The sequence below is a fragment of the Cydia pomonella genome, chromosome 7 (assembly GCF_033807575.1).
Source record: "Cydia pomonella isolate Wapato2018A chromosome 7, ilCydPomo1, whole genome shotgun sequence".
NCBI lineage: Eukaryota > Metazoa > Arthropoda > Insecta > Lepidoptera > Tortricidae > Cydia > Cydia pomonella.
The window spans coordinates 13,209,189-13,225,202 of record NC_084709.1 but is presented as its reverse complement, the minus strand read 5'-3'; the positions used below and the strand labels follow the sequence as shown (position 1 = coordinate 13,225,202).

The following is a 16,014-nucleotide window of genomic DNA, read 5'->3' as shown; positions in this document are numbered from 1 at the left end:
GTGAATGCCAATTAAAACTTATGACAAATAAGCTTTTACCCACAATCGCAGTAAATACGTGACTCATTAATAATATTTAATGAACATGTTAAATTACATGAATATAATAAACAGTATTATACGACGTACAAATGTTGTTTAATGTTTATTTGGGCACAAACGGTACAATGATTCTTACAAATATTAAAATTAATTAAAACATAAACGATATCTAAATGAGAAATAATCTAAACCAGAACTTATCGTTAACTGGTGCGCTTCTTAAATAACTTCATGATATCTAAAAATATTTAAGATCCTTACAAAGAGTCCTTCCTTTGAAGAAAAGAGTTTGAAATTAATTTTATATCAAGCAGAAACGTCTGCAAACGATGCTACGAGGGTTGCTACGAAAGTTGTTAGCTGCTCCGGCTCTACTCATGCGATTACAATATTATTTATAAATAATAAAAAAATAAAAATTGTTTATTTCAGACCATTAAAAATCCATAGCGCTTTTAGTAAAAAATCTTAATAGCTATCTTTATACCATTTTGAGAGATATTTCAGTACTTATAGAGGTAACGTCAATTCATTTTTAGAAAGTGCATAGATTTTAGGGTTCCGTACCCAAAGGGTAACACGGGAACCTATTACTAAGAATCCGCTGTCCGTCTGTCTGTCTGTATCACCAGGCTGTATCTCATGAATAATAGCTAGACAGTTAACATTTTCACAAATGATGTATTTCTTTACAACATATACTAAAAAGTAAGGAAACTTCGGAGGGCGAGTCCAACTCGCACTTGTCCGTTTATTTTTTTATTTTACATATGGCGCAGTACAGCGCCATCTGTTTTGGATATCAAACTAAGGAGCACGTTTTTTTCTTAGCGTTCTGGCGTTTTTCAATCTTCAAATAAGCTTAACTGGTAGATAAAGTGCTAAGTTTTGTAGGAAGTTTTATCTGGCAAGTAATTTAATTTCTTAATTAGCTATGCAATACTTTATTTGGACATTGTGAAATAGGCCCTAAATGTAAACCAGGCGACCGATAAATCCAAATTGCTCCCGATTTCAAATAATCTTCTCATTTCCAAATGCATCCCAACATATGATTTGCCTTTATATTTTCTGTTATTCCTTTTTGAAACCGCAACAAGTAAATTGGCAATTCAATGCAGGCATTTTATTTCCATCATATTACAATATTTAACTTTTTTATTTAAACTGAAAAAACGAAAAATCATCACCCAGATAGGCAAACGACATCGCAGCATTTGCCCCATAGGTCAACTTACGCATAGTAGTCATCTATATAAATGAGCTGTCAATAGACGAATTCGTTTCAGTATAAGTATACATACCGGTAGTTGATGAGGTAGTATACTGGTATCCTATACTTAAATATATTATTAAAGTTTCTTTAGTTCCGTGTGTCGACATGTTGGTGAAATTCGCCCTCGCCGCCGTAATGGCAATTGGTAAGTTCAATCAATCAATTTCATTTTAATCCTTATTTAAAAACAACTCCGAGTTAGTTGGCTAACCCTGTAACATGCAAGTGGCCCTAAGAATTTTTTTTTTTTTTTTTACAACGAGGAAGCTGGGAGAACGAATTTTTTCTTAAGCGAAACCTATAATCCTAGATATATAAGTGAAGCGATCGACATCAAAATCAGACTAATTTCTTAAGAGTTAGTTAGTGGAAACCGTTTTCTCCCGAAATGGAATTTCATAGAAAAAGCACCGTTATTTTTATTTTACATTAAAACTGTCTATGCCCGGATAGTACATATCACCAAAAAGCCAAGGTTTTCCCTACTTATCTACATATTCATTTTCAAAATCTCCAGGTGCTTTTAAAAATATACAATAAATACAATCTTGTATATAAGTACCTATTGCAATTTGTTATTTCTACTTCCACAGGAGTTCTGGGGCGCACGGTTCCCGAAAGGGATAGGTTCTTCACGTCTGCCTATTGCGGAAGTGGCAATATCCAGCAAGCGCGGGTAAAGACGCAGCCAAATTATAGGATAAACGTTCGAATATGTCCACAGTTCGATTTACTACTTAAGTGCGGCAATCGAATCGTCATTTTAATAATAATAATAATAAGTTTTCATCCAAGAACTCAGTTTAAAAAACAAATAAAATTGCGGACGATTGAACGCTCCCAAAGAATTGAACTTGTTAAATCGAACCATATGAGCCCAATTTCAAGGGGCTTAATTAGTGATGTGCCGTTACCGGGAATATTTCTGAGGCGGGAATTTCCCCAATAACATTCCTGGTAATATACCAAAGAATCGGTAATTTACGCAAAACATTCAAATTAATCACATGTAAACATAATGTTGTTTTACATTAAATCTTTACGTATGGACCAATACATCATAAGAACAGGGTTCGGAAACCGTTTTATTTTTCAAACCGGTTTCGTTCATTCTTCCGGGAACGAAAAGGATTTCGTTTCCATTTGCGGTTACCGATTAAAGAACTGTGCTTTTGAGATTTATGCTAAACGGTTTATGCTAAATACGTTCTCATTTCCGAATTTAAACTGTCGTGAGACATACTAACTTTTAACTAATTTTACGGTTTACACTCACGTGTTTTTAGTCCTTCGCGCGGCATGTTGCACATTCGCACATTTTGACACGTAAATTTAAGCCGTAAAATTAGTTTAACGTTCTCATTTCGTTCTTGATGAAGGAAAAGTTAAATTGAAGTTATCGAAGTAAGATAGAACGAGTGAGTATTGCTGTCTCTTACACGTACAAGTTTCATTGAGAGTCTCGGAGAGATGAAAGTAACCGGTATTATATCGTTTGCTGTGAACCATCAAATTCCGTGGCATCTTTTACCAGTTAGGACCTACAACTATATTTTTAGTTCGCGATCCTTCAATTATTTAACCGGGTTTTAATGAACGAAATAATACATGTAACGGTTTTGGAACGATATTATCAGGTATTTCAATACCGGTCCCAAGCCCTGCATACAAAGTGCAAAAAATCAACAAAGGGTTACAGTTTATGTAAATTCCCAATACTACTAGGAATATTCCCAATATTACTCGGTATTTTCCAGACGTTCCCTGCGTGACAGGGTTTTCTCATTGTTTAATAATAATAGTTTCAGAATTTAAGTATAAATGAAATAAAAATATAAAAATAAGACATTGTAACAAAAATCAACAATAATCAATCAAATATATATTAAGAGGACAATTTCATCGTTTCTTATTTACTTATTTAGAGGTAAAGTAGTATTTTTAGCCTTTGATATAATGTTCTTAAATATTTGTAAATAGTAATTAAATAACAATTCAAGTATACAACAAATTTAATAAACAAAATTCATAAAATTTAAATAAATAGGTAATAAAATTTATAAAATTAATATTTTTTAAATATGTGCATAATTAGTCAAAATAATAAAATACGTATAATTCCTAACATACATAAAATTCATAAGATTTATAATAGTATATAAGTAGTATAATCCATTAAATAAATGAACATAAGAATATAACCTAAAATAAATAGATTAAATAGATTTAATATTTTAAATAGATTAAACATATCAAATATATTAAGGATATTAAATATAATTAAATAGATTAAATAGAGCCCTTCTGGCGCCTAGTCTTATTAGGATGGCATATAGTCGAGAAATTGGGACCAGTTACGCCGTGGTGAGGTGGCCTAGGGGATCAGGAGGCCTACCGCGAACCACGTTCGACGTGTTGCCTCTCTGTCGCACTTGTAAATTCGTACGTAAGCGTGATAGGGAGGTAACACGTCGAACGTGGTTCGCGGTAGGCCCTCAGAGCGTTAGCCGCGATAGCTAAAGACGCCGGATCGAATCCGGTCTAGCTTTCGCCCGAGTTAAACATTCTACTTTTCATTTCGAATATGAGGAAAGTAAAATATATGTATATTCAAAACACGACTAAGTATAAACTTGCATAGTACTTCATAAGTGTACTTACAATTAACAATTTAGGGAAAAGTATCATTATTTATGGAATGGGAGTCAAATATTAGAATGGAAATTCCAACAAATCAAGTCAAAAATTAAATAAATAAACGTACTTGGAACGTAAAATGCTCTAGTGCACAAAATATCACTTTCTGCACATTACATAGAACAACAGCGACCCACTTTCAGAACATGAGAAATGAAAAGAATATTGATCTCAAATTATTATCATGGTATGCGTTTCTGATAAAGTATGCTTTAAAAGTAACGGAACCACAAGCAAAAAATATCCGTCATACACACGGCTATAAAATTATAATTTTTTTTTTTTCTAGGATTCCGTATCAACATTCGATCAATGTCTGAAAGACATTTATACAGAGGAGAGTTTTACGAATGAGGTTACGTTAGCGCAGCTCAACAATAATCAGGACAAAATTGTTAAAGCGTAAGTATTATTTTATAAAATTTTGGATAGGTCTTATGGGTACTATAGTAATGGACTTATGGGTAAGTCCCCAAGTTATTATTGCAGTTTAGCATTTGTTACCATTTGTTTAATTTCATATAGGTTCATAGTTCAGGGATAACATATTATACCTTTCTAAGTACATGTTAGCCGAAGGCGCCCTGAAAAAGAATGAATATCCTTTTTTTTAACCATAATCATTAGGACAAGAGGACCAAGGAGACTTAACTCACTACCTTACCTTTTTATTGCTCTTAAGTATACCCTAACAAAATTTTATTTGGCTTTCGCCATTTTGCGGATTTTTTGTGGTACAAAGTGATTATAACTGACCCTTGCTAGTTAAATAGATGGTTTTAAACGTCGGTTGTAAAAGGGTCTCCAGACATGAAAATAATCGAATGTCACCGATGTAAACAAGAAGAAATTATTTCGGAATTATAACCGGTTTTACCACAAAAATGCCCAAAACTATTGTCAAAGATGCAAAAAATATACTAATATTTTGAATACATTAAAATATGTATATCTGTAAAAGGACGAAGTATTACGTAGCATTTCAATAAACAATGTATTAATCGTTGACATGACCGGTACTGACATTTTATTGGAGTATTATGACGTCAGCAAATTATTGCCATGTGTAAGCTAATTTAAGCGTCACTATCGGGTGAAATTGAATCTTGTCAAGATGTAACCTTTCATCCTACTCATACAGAAATTTTCATTATGATCCGGACAAAAATTACCAACTTCAAGATGGCGGCTATTTTTTACAATTTTGACTACGGATTCATATTAAGAAACCTTTCGGATCTCCAGATATCAATTTTCATCATGATTAGAGCAAAAATGAAGAAATTCAAAATGGCGGTCATTTTATGCAATTTGACGACTAATTCATATTAATGTACCTTTGGGATTTTTCGGCAGTTCCCCCGCCAAGACGAGCAAAGTGAAGTGCAAGGGCACCTACCTTTTCTCGAAGCACTTCGTGTTTTTTTAACCCTCGTAACTTGATTGGATTATACCAGATAAACAATATTCTCGGTATATGATGTAAATAGTGGACTTATTTAAGCATGAAAAAATTCAATTGCATAGCTCTTATACTTTAGGTTATATTAGAATAGAAGAATAGAATAGAAAAACGTTTATTGCAAAACCATCTACAAACAGCACCACATTAGAAAACAAAAAAAATAAGAAAGGAGAATTAATATCTAAGAAAGCCCGATTTCGTCACTGACTCACTCATCTGAACTGATCATCAAAACTCTTAGGGTACTTCCTGAAGTCCTAGGAAGCTGAATATTTGTATGTAAGATAGTATTAGTACACAAACAACAAAAAAAAATCAAAAACTTGAAATTTGCCCCTAAGAGGGAGAAAAAGGGAGTGGAATTTTGTATGGGGAACCAATAACGACTAAACCGATTTAGTTGAAATTTGGTATGTAAATAGTTTTTGTTATGGGGCCTTCCCCATGTAAATAGTTTTTTGTTATGGGGGCCTACCTCGCGCGCTCCTGGGAGACCGTCGTGCGCCACGCCCTGCTGCCCGTCACCGCCGTCCGCCTGTCGTGATCCTTATATAGAATAGTTTTTAACCCCAAAATTACCCCGTAAGGATTAAAAGGGAGGAAAAAGGGTGTTAGGGGGAAAGGGGGTTGAAGTTTGAATAAAAAGTAAAAAGCAGATTATATAATAGCTGCGCGCAGATACGTATTTCAGGATTTATAATAGTAAATCACCCCCAACCAATGTTGCCAAGACGAAACCAATAAAAACCATTAAGGCTCGCATTGTCAAAAAGTTATAAGATGTCTTGTAGAGCAAAGCTTCTGACCTTGGTCAATATGTGGCTTTGCCATTTTATGACTACAAGAACTATATTGTATAATAAAAACAATGAATAGTGAATACATTTTTCGCCTCACACCCATGTGACGTCAGCCAAACGGCCAAGCCGCATAATTTGACTAAGGTGTAGAGTTTGTGAAGTTAGTGCTTGTAGAGTTAGAAGCTTGGCTCTACAAGAGATCTTATAACTTTTTGACATTGTGAGCTTTATGGTTTCCTCTCGGCAACATTTTACAATTTTACCTACATGAAAATGTTTTTGGTGGGATATCAATTTAAATCATGATTGGAGTAAATAAAAATAAAGAAAACAAGATAGCGATAGCGGCCGATTTTACAATTTTGACTTCGGAAATTGGCTGTCAATTTTCAGAATTTTGACTACATATTAATATTAAACAGACTATATATTCAGATTTCAAAATCGTCAAATATCAATTTTGTAATGATCAGACCAATGAATTCAAAAAAGAAAAAAATCAAAGTGGGCAAATTTTGTCCATTATTGACCCGCGTTTTGAATTAAGGTGACGTTCGGATTCCGGCGACCGCATTACTGCAGGAAACGTCAAATTTCATAGAAAGGGTCTAGCAGGTTAAGCGAACAAGAAGTGCCCCCAACGACGGATTTTGTCGATATTTCTGGTAGTGTACTGTTAGGTCCTAAGGACCCTCCATGCTTAACATCAGACCTCGATTCTCTTTTGTTTGCGAGTTATTCAGGATAACGTAAAATAATTAGGGTATCATTGAAAGTGTCATATTTTATAAACGATTCAAGTTACATGAACCAAACAAAGTTATATTTGATAACAATAAAAAAACTACAAAATTCATATTTTTTACCAGCATCCTGTCCTTAAACTTCATTGCAAAAAATAAAAATATTTTTTTCCCTTCCAATTTTTTTTTTACTTTTCGCGGAGGTACACCTCCAAAAAAATATGCATGAGTAGCCACTAATTCCCACTACATACACATATAAAAATATTTGCACAAATGTTCGTGCTTCATGTCAAAAAAAAACGATTCTCCAATAAGTAGTCACTGGCATTATATGTACAGATAGAAGTACCAGTGCAGTTTGAAGATTAGTGTGTAGGTATACAAACTCTTCTAATAAACCTATTTGGAGTGCATCAACGATGACGTGTCAGCTTTGATAACATCTGACACATAATATTATCTGCATTTGTTTTTTGCATTTTGTAGTGGAAAATGGAAAACATTAAGTGCAAGTCTTGTAAAAAAACATTAAAAAATACCCGTGGGAAACAAAAATGCATAGAAACAGAGCAAGAGGCTGATTTATATAGCAAATGCACTAATATGTTAATTTGCATAAATTATTTATTGTGTGGTAAGTGTCAGCTTTTAGTGTATAAACATAAAGCAGTAGCATCAACTTCTGCGAGTACATGCACAACAATTGGCGATGCTGGCTCTTCGTCTGCAACCTACTGCTTTATGTTTATACACTAAAAGCCGACACTTACCACACAATAAATCATTTATGCAAATTAACATATTACTGCATTTGCTATATAAATCAGCCTCTCACGGATATTTTTTAATGTTTTTTTACAAGACTTGCATTTAATGTTTTCCATTTTCCACTACAAAATGCAAAAAACAAATGCAGATAATATTATGTGTCAGATGTTATCAAAGCTGACACGTCATCGTTGATGCACTCCAAATAGGTTTATTAGAAGAGTTTGTATACCTACACACTAATCTTCAAACTGCACTGGTACTTCTATCTGTACATATAATGCCAGTGACTACTTATTGGAGAATCGTTTTTTTTTGACATGAAGCACGAACATTTGTGCAAATATTTTTATATGTGTATGTAGTGGGAATTAGTGGCTACTCATGCATATTTTTTTGGAGGTGTACCTAATATATGTCAAACACTAGGACTCTTTGACTATTTATGACGATTACCCTATAACTATTAAAAAAAAAAAAAACAATTTTTACCATTAACGTATGATTTGATTGAGTTAACAAAAACATTATTTTCTTTAGGTTCTGCGACAGATCGTCGCAGCTGAAGGCCTGCTCACAACCGCTAATCACAAATATATCGCCGTGTTTCACCGCCACTGAATTACGCATATACCAACAACAATTCTATAAAATAGTCGACTTCTTCTGCGGTAACGATGCTGCGAAAGCAATATGTAAGGATAAGTATGATGGCAAAAAGATTAACTGGTTTTTGAAGACTGAAAAAAAAACAAGATCTATTTAACCTGGAATTCAACGCCTTCAGTATCAGTGTTGGCCGAAACGTTAATGCAATTGACCATTAACCATTATAAATTGAACCGTAAACTCCGTCCGTTACAGTTTACGGTTCAATTTGTAATAGTTAAGAGGGAACTATACCACGTGATTGTCCATACAAAAAGAGAAAACATTTATCCACTTTTAAATATTTTCCATTCTCCATGATTTATTAGTATGTAAATTAAAACAAGAAATATTACTTTGCTAATCCGCGATAAAATAATGTGCTAGTCAATCAGTGCTAATGCTAACCCGCTATGCTTACTTGCGTATTTTAACATGCAATCCCACCCTCCCACCCACTGACCGCAAAAATAAATACGCAAATAAATATAACAACCCACCACTAAAAGTACAAAACCCGACATGTGTTTCGCCACTTTCGCCTCTCGACGAGGCATCCTCAAGAGATGCTGGTGATGTTGACGGTCTGACGCCCGACAACGGAAAAACTGACTGTTTCAGACGCCTGATTCTATTAATTATTAGTATGTTATTGACACAATGAAAAACTAGGTTATTGTTTTCCAAATTTTGAAAAAAGGAAAGCCTTTAAACAAAAAAGTTTTTCAAAAAAGCGAACCCTATAAACCTAGAATATATTATGTTGAAGCGACCGACATTAAAATCGAAGTGATCTGTTAGGATTTAGTTAGTGGAAACCGTTTTCACCCGAAATGGAATTTCATAGAAAAATTACCGTTATTTCGTTAGATTCATTTCTTCCTTTTTAATAATCAATTGCAATTAACGTTCGGCCAACACTGTTCATGACATTCATTACACTATACAGTTGGTGACACCGACATAACATAGCACAACTTTTCACAATTTGCAGTTTTTTACATCTTACGTTTTTGATAAGGTAACAAGATTACAAATAAATATGTAAGTAAGTAAGTAAGTAAGTAAATATTCTTTATTGTGCACCATACAGTTAAAAATAGACAGGAAATAAAAAAACACTTAAAAGTTAGGTAACAACAGGCGGCCTTATCGCTAAGAAGCGATATCTTCCAGACAACCTTTATATATGTATTACCTGAATGAATGATTGATTAAACTAAACATTTGTAAATATTTTCAATTCACATTACAATTTATTTTAATATCCACACCTGAACAACACATAGCAATAATTATAGTACCTCCGTCTTTTATACTAGCAATTATTCTGTTGTTTTTCTATTCACTCTATTTTATCTAGTTACTACAAATATGACGCCAGGGCGTGTCTCTTTTATGTGTTTAGAAACAATTAGGTTTACAGCTACAGACCGATATAAAATAATTACTTTTCACATCACCTATTGGAAAAGGCTTTTTTCTAGGAGCTAAAATAGGGGCTAAGGGGCTAGCAGGGATCAAAGTGGCACTTTTCTACTCCACTATGTGGGGTCAAAGTGTCACTTTTTTTTACATATTTTTTTAGTTTAAATATTACGAGTATTTAATACCTAATATTTTCCTCATTTTCCTCAAAAGTATTTCCCCTTTTGGCGTTAACACTTGAATCAATCACTACGCTCAAGATTCTATTTTAGAATCCCCCGCTACGCTCGGGATTAAATTATAGAAACCTTCGCTTCGTTCAGGATTCAATGTACGCCTTCGCCGTAAATATGTAATTTTGCTCCCATGTAACACAAATCTACTAGTGTACCACAGACTCGCTGACCTATCGAAACTTTGACGTAAAACTCTCCTATATTATTCTGTTTATTTTATAGTTTTTAGATTACCCTAAAAAAGTTTATAGACTACCCTAATTTCTTCACCTGTATTAGTGTTTATCATACTTTTTCATGTATATTACAGCGTTCGTTAAAGAAGGTGGCTATGTGTGCCTGGAACAGGCCAATTTCGCATCCTGCAGAAACAACACGCAATCAGAGATCACTCGGCTCATTGATGTATATGGAAGTGGGCCAGCAATTCCTGAAAAGGTTAGTGAGCTTTTTTAGACGCTAATCTTCATACTGATAACCGATGATAAGACTTTAGCAAGTGCAGCCCTACAATCGCTACAGCGCGGCAAGCACTGACAGATGTGCATCGCGGCAATGGCGGCGCCGTAGTGGAGTTTCCCAAGTTATGTCTGTTTTTATTGTATTAAATCCTTTATTTGATTTTGATTGGTGTAATCAGTTAAACAATACGTAGCTAATATAAATAAACAGGGCACTGGCAGCTTCTATCGCTTAAATTTAGACTATACCAGCGTTACTGCTTCAGCAAAAATTTGAGATTTGCTCCACCACAGCCAATTAAGCATGTAGTTTTTATCAGGCTCTTTAATAGTTTAAAATAATAATAATTGAATTATATAATGTATTTTTATATAATTACCATAAAAGTGCCCGATTAGGTACCTCAAGCTTACTCCTGCGAAGTACTTTATAATGCTTTAAAAAAAGAAGTAAAATGCCGTTTTTGTCGAAATAAGTTTGTTTATTTTATATTCGGATTTAAGTCTCGAGGAAGACATATAGATTTATTTGGAACATCAACAATAAAGAATCCTGAAACTAATCAAATAGGTACTTTATATACATTTTTAAATACATGTGCAAATCGCAATTAAGTAAATGTTGCCGAGGTTGCCATAAAGCAGTACACGTTATAGTGTACATTGCAATATCCATTAATTAAATTTAGAATAAGGGCTCTATGATACATTATGCTTATTACAAGTAATAATACATTTTCCTATTCACTTACAGGAGAGGTGCAAAATAGACCAACAGGAAAACGCATGTGAGACGGCCATAATGAAAGATTGCGCGAAACCAAATCTTGATAAAATTATTGACGAACTAGTGAATGCCGTGGATATTAAGTGCGAAGAATGTAAGTAAGATAAAAAGTTCAGTAGTAGAAATCATTAGGTATTTATTCCACCAACATTAATAACCTATGCCCAAAAGGTGTCATTAGCAGTACAAGTGGTGATCGGGAAGAAATAGCTTAAATATATATTTTTTTTTTACAGAAAATGATAAATATCGAAAATCGCAGTGCTACTTACAGGAAACATATACGCGTGCGAAATGTTTTGAATTATGCTATAAAATATATTTTAATAAAATTAATTTGGTTTTGATTTGTCATGTTTTACTGTAAATATAATATATATTCTTCTCCTTTAGAAAAATGCGAACACCTACGTAAATTTTTTAGGTACGCCGCAGTTTTCCCAGAGACAAACTATATATAATAAAAATCTAATATAATATATCAAGCGCTTAATCGTTTTAAGCTCAGAGTGAATGGCCAAAAGCATTTTCTAAAAATTCCGATTTTATTAAGAGGGCATCGTGCGTCCAGTGACGCCCTCATTGTGTTTTCTAATTAACCAACCCATTTCTGTATAATCCAGAATATTAATGTTGTAGTCCTACTGATTCCCCACCTTCTGGTCTGTAGGGTATAGTTTTATATTACTTACTTTTGACTAGCGGCTTTTAGGGTACCAAAATTTTTTTGATGGTCATTATAATAGTAGCCATTTTTAATATAAATGTCTTTGAAAATATTTTTCATTTCGTTATCTTATTAAAATAAATTACGCTAGGTTTTTTTTTATGATACAGGAGGCAAACGAGCAGACGGATCACCTGATGGTAAGCGATTACCGCTGCCTATGACGGATCACCTGATGGTAAGCGATTATCGCTGCCCATGGACACAATAGTAAATAAACTCCTAAAGTCTGACCCTATACTTCTGTAAAAATGTCTACTCAGGTCTGAGCTTTTTATGTCTCTAAATTAATTAAAACCCGACCAGAAATATATGATCATTGTCAAGGGGGCGCTATTATTCTCATGTATAGGGTGACAGTTCAGTTTAGTATGAAAAATGTAGTTCCAATGAAATTCCGCAATATGGCGCGTGATCATATATTACTGGTCAGGCTTTAACCCACTTTTATGATAGTAGTTCGGTTCTGTTAGAATCGGAGTGCTAACCTATCCTAAACCCACTTTTCTGGTAGTAGTTCGGTTTTGTGAGGGTAGCAGTCCTAACCTAACCTAATCCACTTTTCTGATGGCAGTTCGGTTCTAACCTAACCTCACTTCGTTTCTGTAAGGGTGGCAGTTCTAATTGGCATCATTATACTTTAATTGTTATATGCATAGGTACATTTTATGGCAATTATAGTGGTTTATTGAAGTAGAATTAGTGCATTAATTGCTCGCTACAATTTGGTGATCACTTACTATATTTGATGTTTGAATAAAATTTGAAGTGCAGTCATGACTAAAGCAACTAGAACTAATGTAATTTTAGGCTCTATTTTTTTGGTGTTAAGTATATTTTTTTGGTAACAGAGCTTAGGATATCAAAGTATTTTTTGGTATTGGTTGGAGCTCAACGAGGGGGGTGGGGTTAGGGTCGGCAACGCGCATGTAACTCCTCTGGAGTTGCAGGTGTACATAGGCTACGGAGACTGCTTACCATCAGGCAGGCCGTATGCTTGTTTGCCACCGACGTAGTATAATAAAAAAACACGTGTTGTTATGGAAGAGCGGGGTCTTCTGTCACAGGTATTTTATACATACTAGAAGACTGCAACCTTTACAATTGAACCACGAATTATTAACAAATAAACATTTTTAATTTTCAATTAAAAATAAATGTATGACAAGAGTAAAAAAAGTATTATATATTAAAAGTATAATAACAAAGAATAATAATTAGCCTTGTGGACCGCGAAGTACCGTACTACAAGTACTCACTTGCGCCAGTTCTCGAAAATGGTCGTGCCACGCTCTATTGGGATCGATCTATTATCACTGACTGGACTATTGTAGCCAATAAGCCTGACATCGTGATAATAGATCGATCGCAACGCCGTGCCGTGCTCGTCGACATCACCATCCCCCATGATGAGAATCTAGTGAAAGCCGAGAAGGACAAGTCCAGTAAGTACTTACACTTGGCTCACGAGATAACCGCCATGTGGGATGTTGATTCGACGATCATTGTCCCGATAGTCGTTTCAGCGAACGGTCTCATAGCGAAGAGTCTCGACCAACACCTTGAGAGACTCTCGCTAGGTGGTTGGATCAAGGGTCAGATGCAGAAGGCGGTGATCTTGGACACGGCGCGGATAGTCCGCCGGTTCCTTTTTCTGCGGCCCTGACCACCGGCAGCTTGGGCCTTGCCCCGCTGCTGGCGGTACCCTAGGTTAGGTTTTTTATAATGTGTTTATATGTATTTTGTATTGTTTTGTAAGTGTTTTTATATTTTACTTTTTTTGTAAACACCGCACCGCACCGTTTTGTTGGATACAAAGTGTTCATTAACTAAGTAGAACGTTTTTGGTAAACACCACTTAAATAATTTGGTTCTGATACCTTGACAACCCAGGGATTTGAGGTAACTTGGCAAGTGATTGAAGATTTTGACAGACATGAAAAGATTAGATTTTTCAAAATGAGGAGAGATATGACATGGGTAACTGATATTGAGTCCATGGAATTTAGAAGTTGACCTAGGGTTAGATTTCATAATATTGTACTGACTAATATGAGTTTTCACAAAGAGACATTAAACTTTTATATTAGAAGCTAAACTTTTAATATTTTGAACAACGGACTACATGAATCTATCGTTTTGGCGTCACAGATTGCTCTAATGCATTTTTTTTGTAATACGAACGCTTGTTGGGCAAATGTAGAGTTTCCTCATTAGATTAGACCGTAACGAAGGTTGGACATAATCATATTGGACATCTATGTCCCCATATTTATGTACCTACCGCAAAAAATTTGCTGAGCGAATAAAATTATAGTTATCTGCGCTCGATTTTGTTTTGTTAAAAATAATCGTTATGATTGTGTACTAAAATGCTGTTTAGTTTACATACAGTAGGTAAAGGTACCTACGTAGGTAGGTATACTCATAAGTGATAACCTATCCCTACACTTTTAAATTATACTTGATATACCTAAAACATAAAAAACAATTCCACGAATCCAACCAACGGATTTATGAACAAACACATATGTGACGTTGCATTGTATTTTCCTTGTTTAATGATATTTAATAACACCCAAAACTACCCAACCCACTTGTTAATGTTCTTTTTTAGATTTCGATTTTTTACGCTTATCGCGAGGTCTACGGCTCACAAAGCCTCTAGTTTAAAAATTTGGTAACTACTTACCAGTACATTTAGGATTAAAGAGTGGTACTATGGTTTATTTTTTCTCTTTTCTTTGGAGGTCATAATGATATAACATGGGTAGTAAATGTTTTGCGTGGTTGGCACGCGAAATCTCGGGGAGGCCTCCCTTTATACCGTACCGTGAGTTACAATGAGGTATTTCGGTTGCAATTGTGTGACTAATCTGCCGTGCCCCCTCCAAGACAAGCCAAGCGAAGTGCAAGGGTACGTATGACCTACCTTTTCTCGAAGTCACTTCGTCGTTTTTTTGAAACCTCATAACTGGCGTTTAGATGATACCAGATAAACAAAATTTTCCGTATATAATGTTGATAGTGAATTTATTAAACATATATAAAGTCTCTATTGCTAAGCTCTTATACTTTATATTTTATTCATATCTTCAAAATGTTAACTCTTTTAAATGCAAACTCAAAAATTTCATTTTTATACATCAGCAAACACAGGAAACAAAAGCAAAATGGGCTTTCCTGTATATAAGTATGTATTTATATTCTATACATATAAGTATGTATTGTCACCTGGTATCCATAGTACATGCTTTGCTTAGTTTGGGGCTAGGTTGATCTGTGTAAGACGTCCCCTAATATTTATTTATTTAAAAAAGTTTTGTCTTTAAAAGCGTTTTTTTGGGTTTCGTTTTCTTCATGTGTTTTTGTTTAATTTTGTAGTAGTATTTTTTTTTTCTTTCGTATTTTCTTTGTATATGTTATCTGTTGTGGCATTACCGAATGGGCCCTATGGAAGACCAGCGCAGGCTTCATAGCTAGCATTATGCTGAGTTGTCTTTTATCTCTATCTTTTTGGGAGTTAAAAACTTCGATTTCATCACTGACTCACTCACCTGATCAACTGATCAAAATTCTTAGGGTACTTCCTAAATTCCTACAAAACTTAAATTTGGTATGTAAAAACTCTCTAAATCTTGGAAATTTTACCTCCAACCCCTTAAATTAGGCGATGGAACTTTGTATGAGATTTCCGCAAATTTTGATGCTAGAGGTCTGAAAATTGACTTATAAATCACCCCCACTCTTTAAATTAGGAGATGGAAGTTTGTATGGGTTTTCCCATACTTCCCAGTCCCATTCTTCTGTAACGTAGATACGTTACGTAACCTTTATTTATAAAAATGTTTTTATATTTATAAAAATTAAATTATATAATAACTTTTATCCTAAAAAAACATAAATAAATTTATAATAAAACACTTACCTAAA

General features: G+C 34.3%; 1 protein-coding gene across 1 annotated transcript; it reads left to right on the top strand.

Annotated features, from left to right (window-relative positions):
- The first annotated feature begins 1,105 nt into the window (after positions 1-1,105).
- Positions 1,106-11,701, top strand: LOC133519890 (27 kDa glycoprotein-like). Its single transcript, XM_061854077.1, has 7 exons — positions 1,106-1,463; positions 1,912-1,994; positions 4,305-4,417; positions 8,335-8,489; positions 10,417-10,544; positions 11,322-11,448; positions 11,591-11,701. Coding segments are annotated over exons 1-7 (648 nt in total). The 5' UTR covers positions 1,106-1,423; the 3' UTR covers positions 11,593-11,701.
- Positions 11,702-16,014: the final 4,313 nt, after the last annotated feature.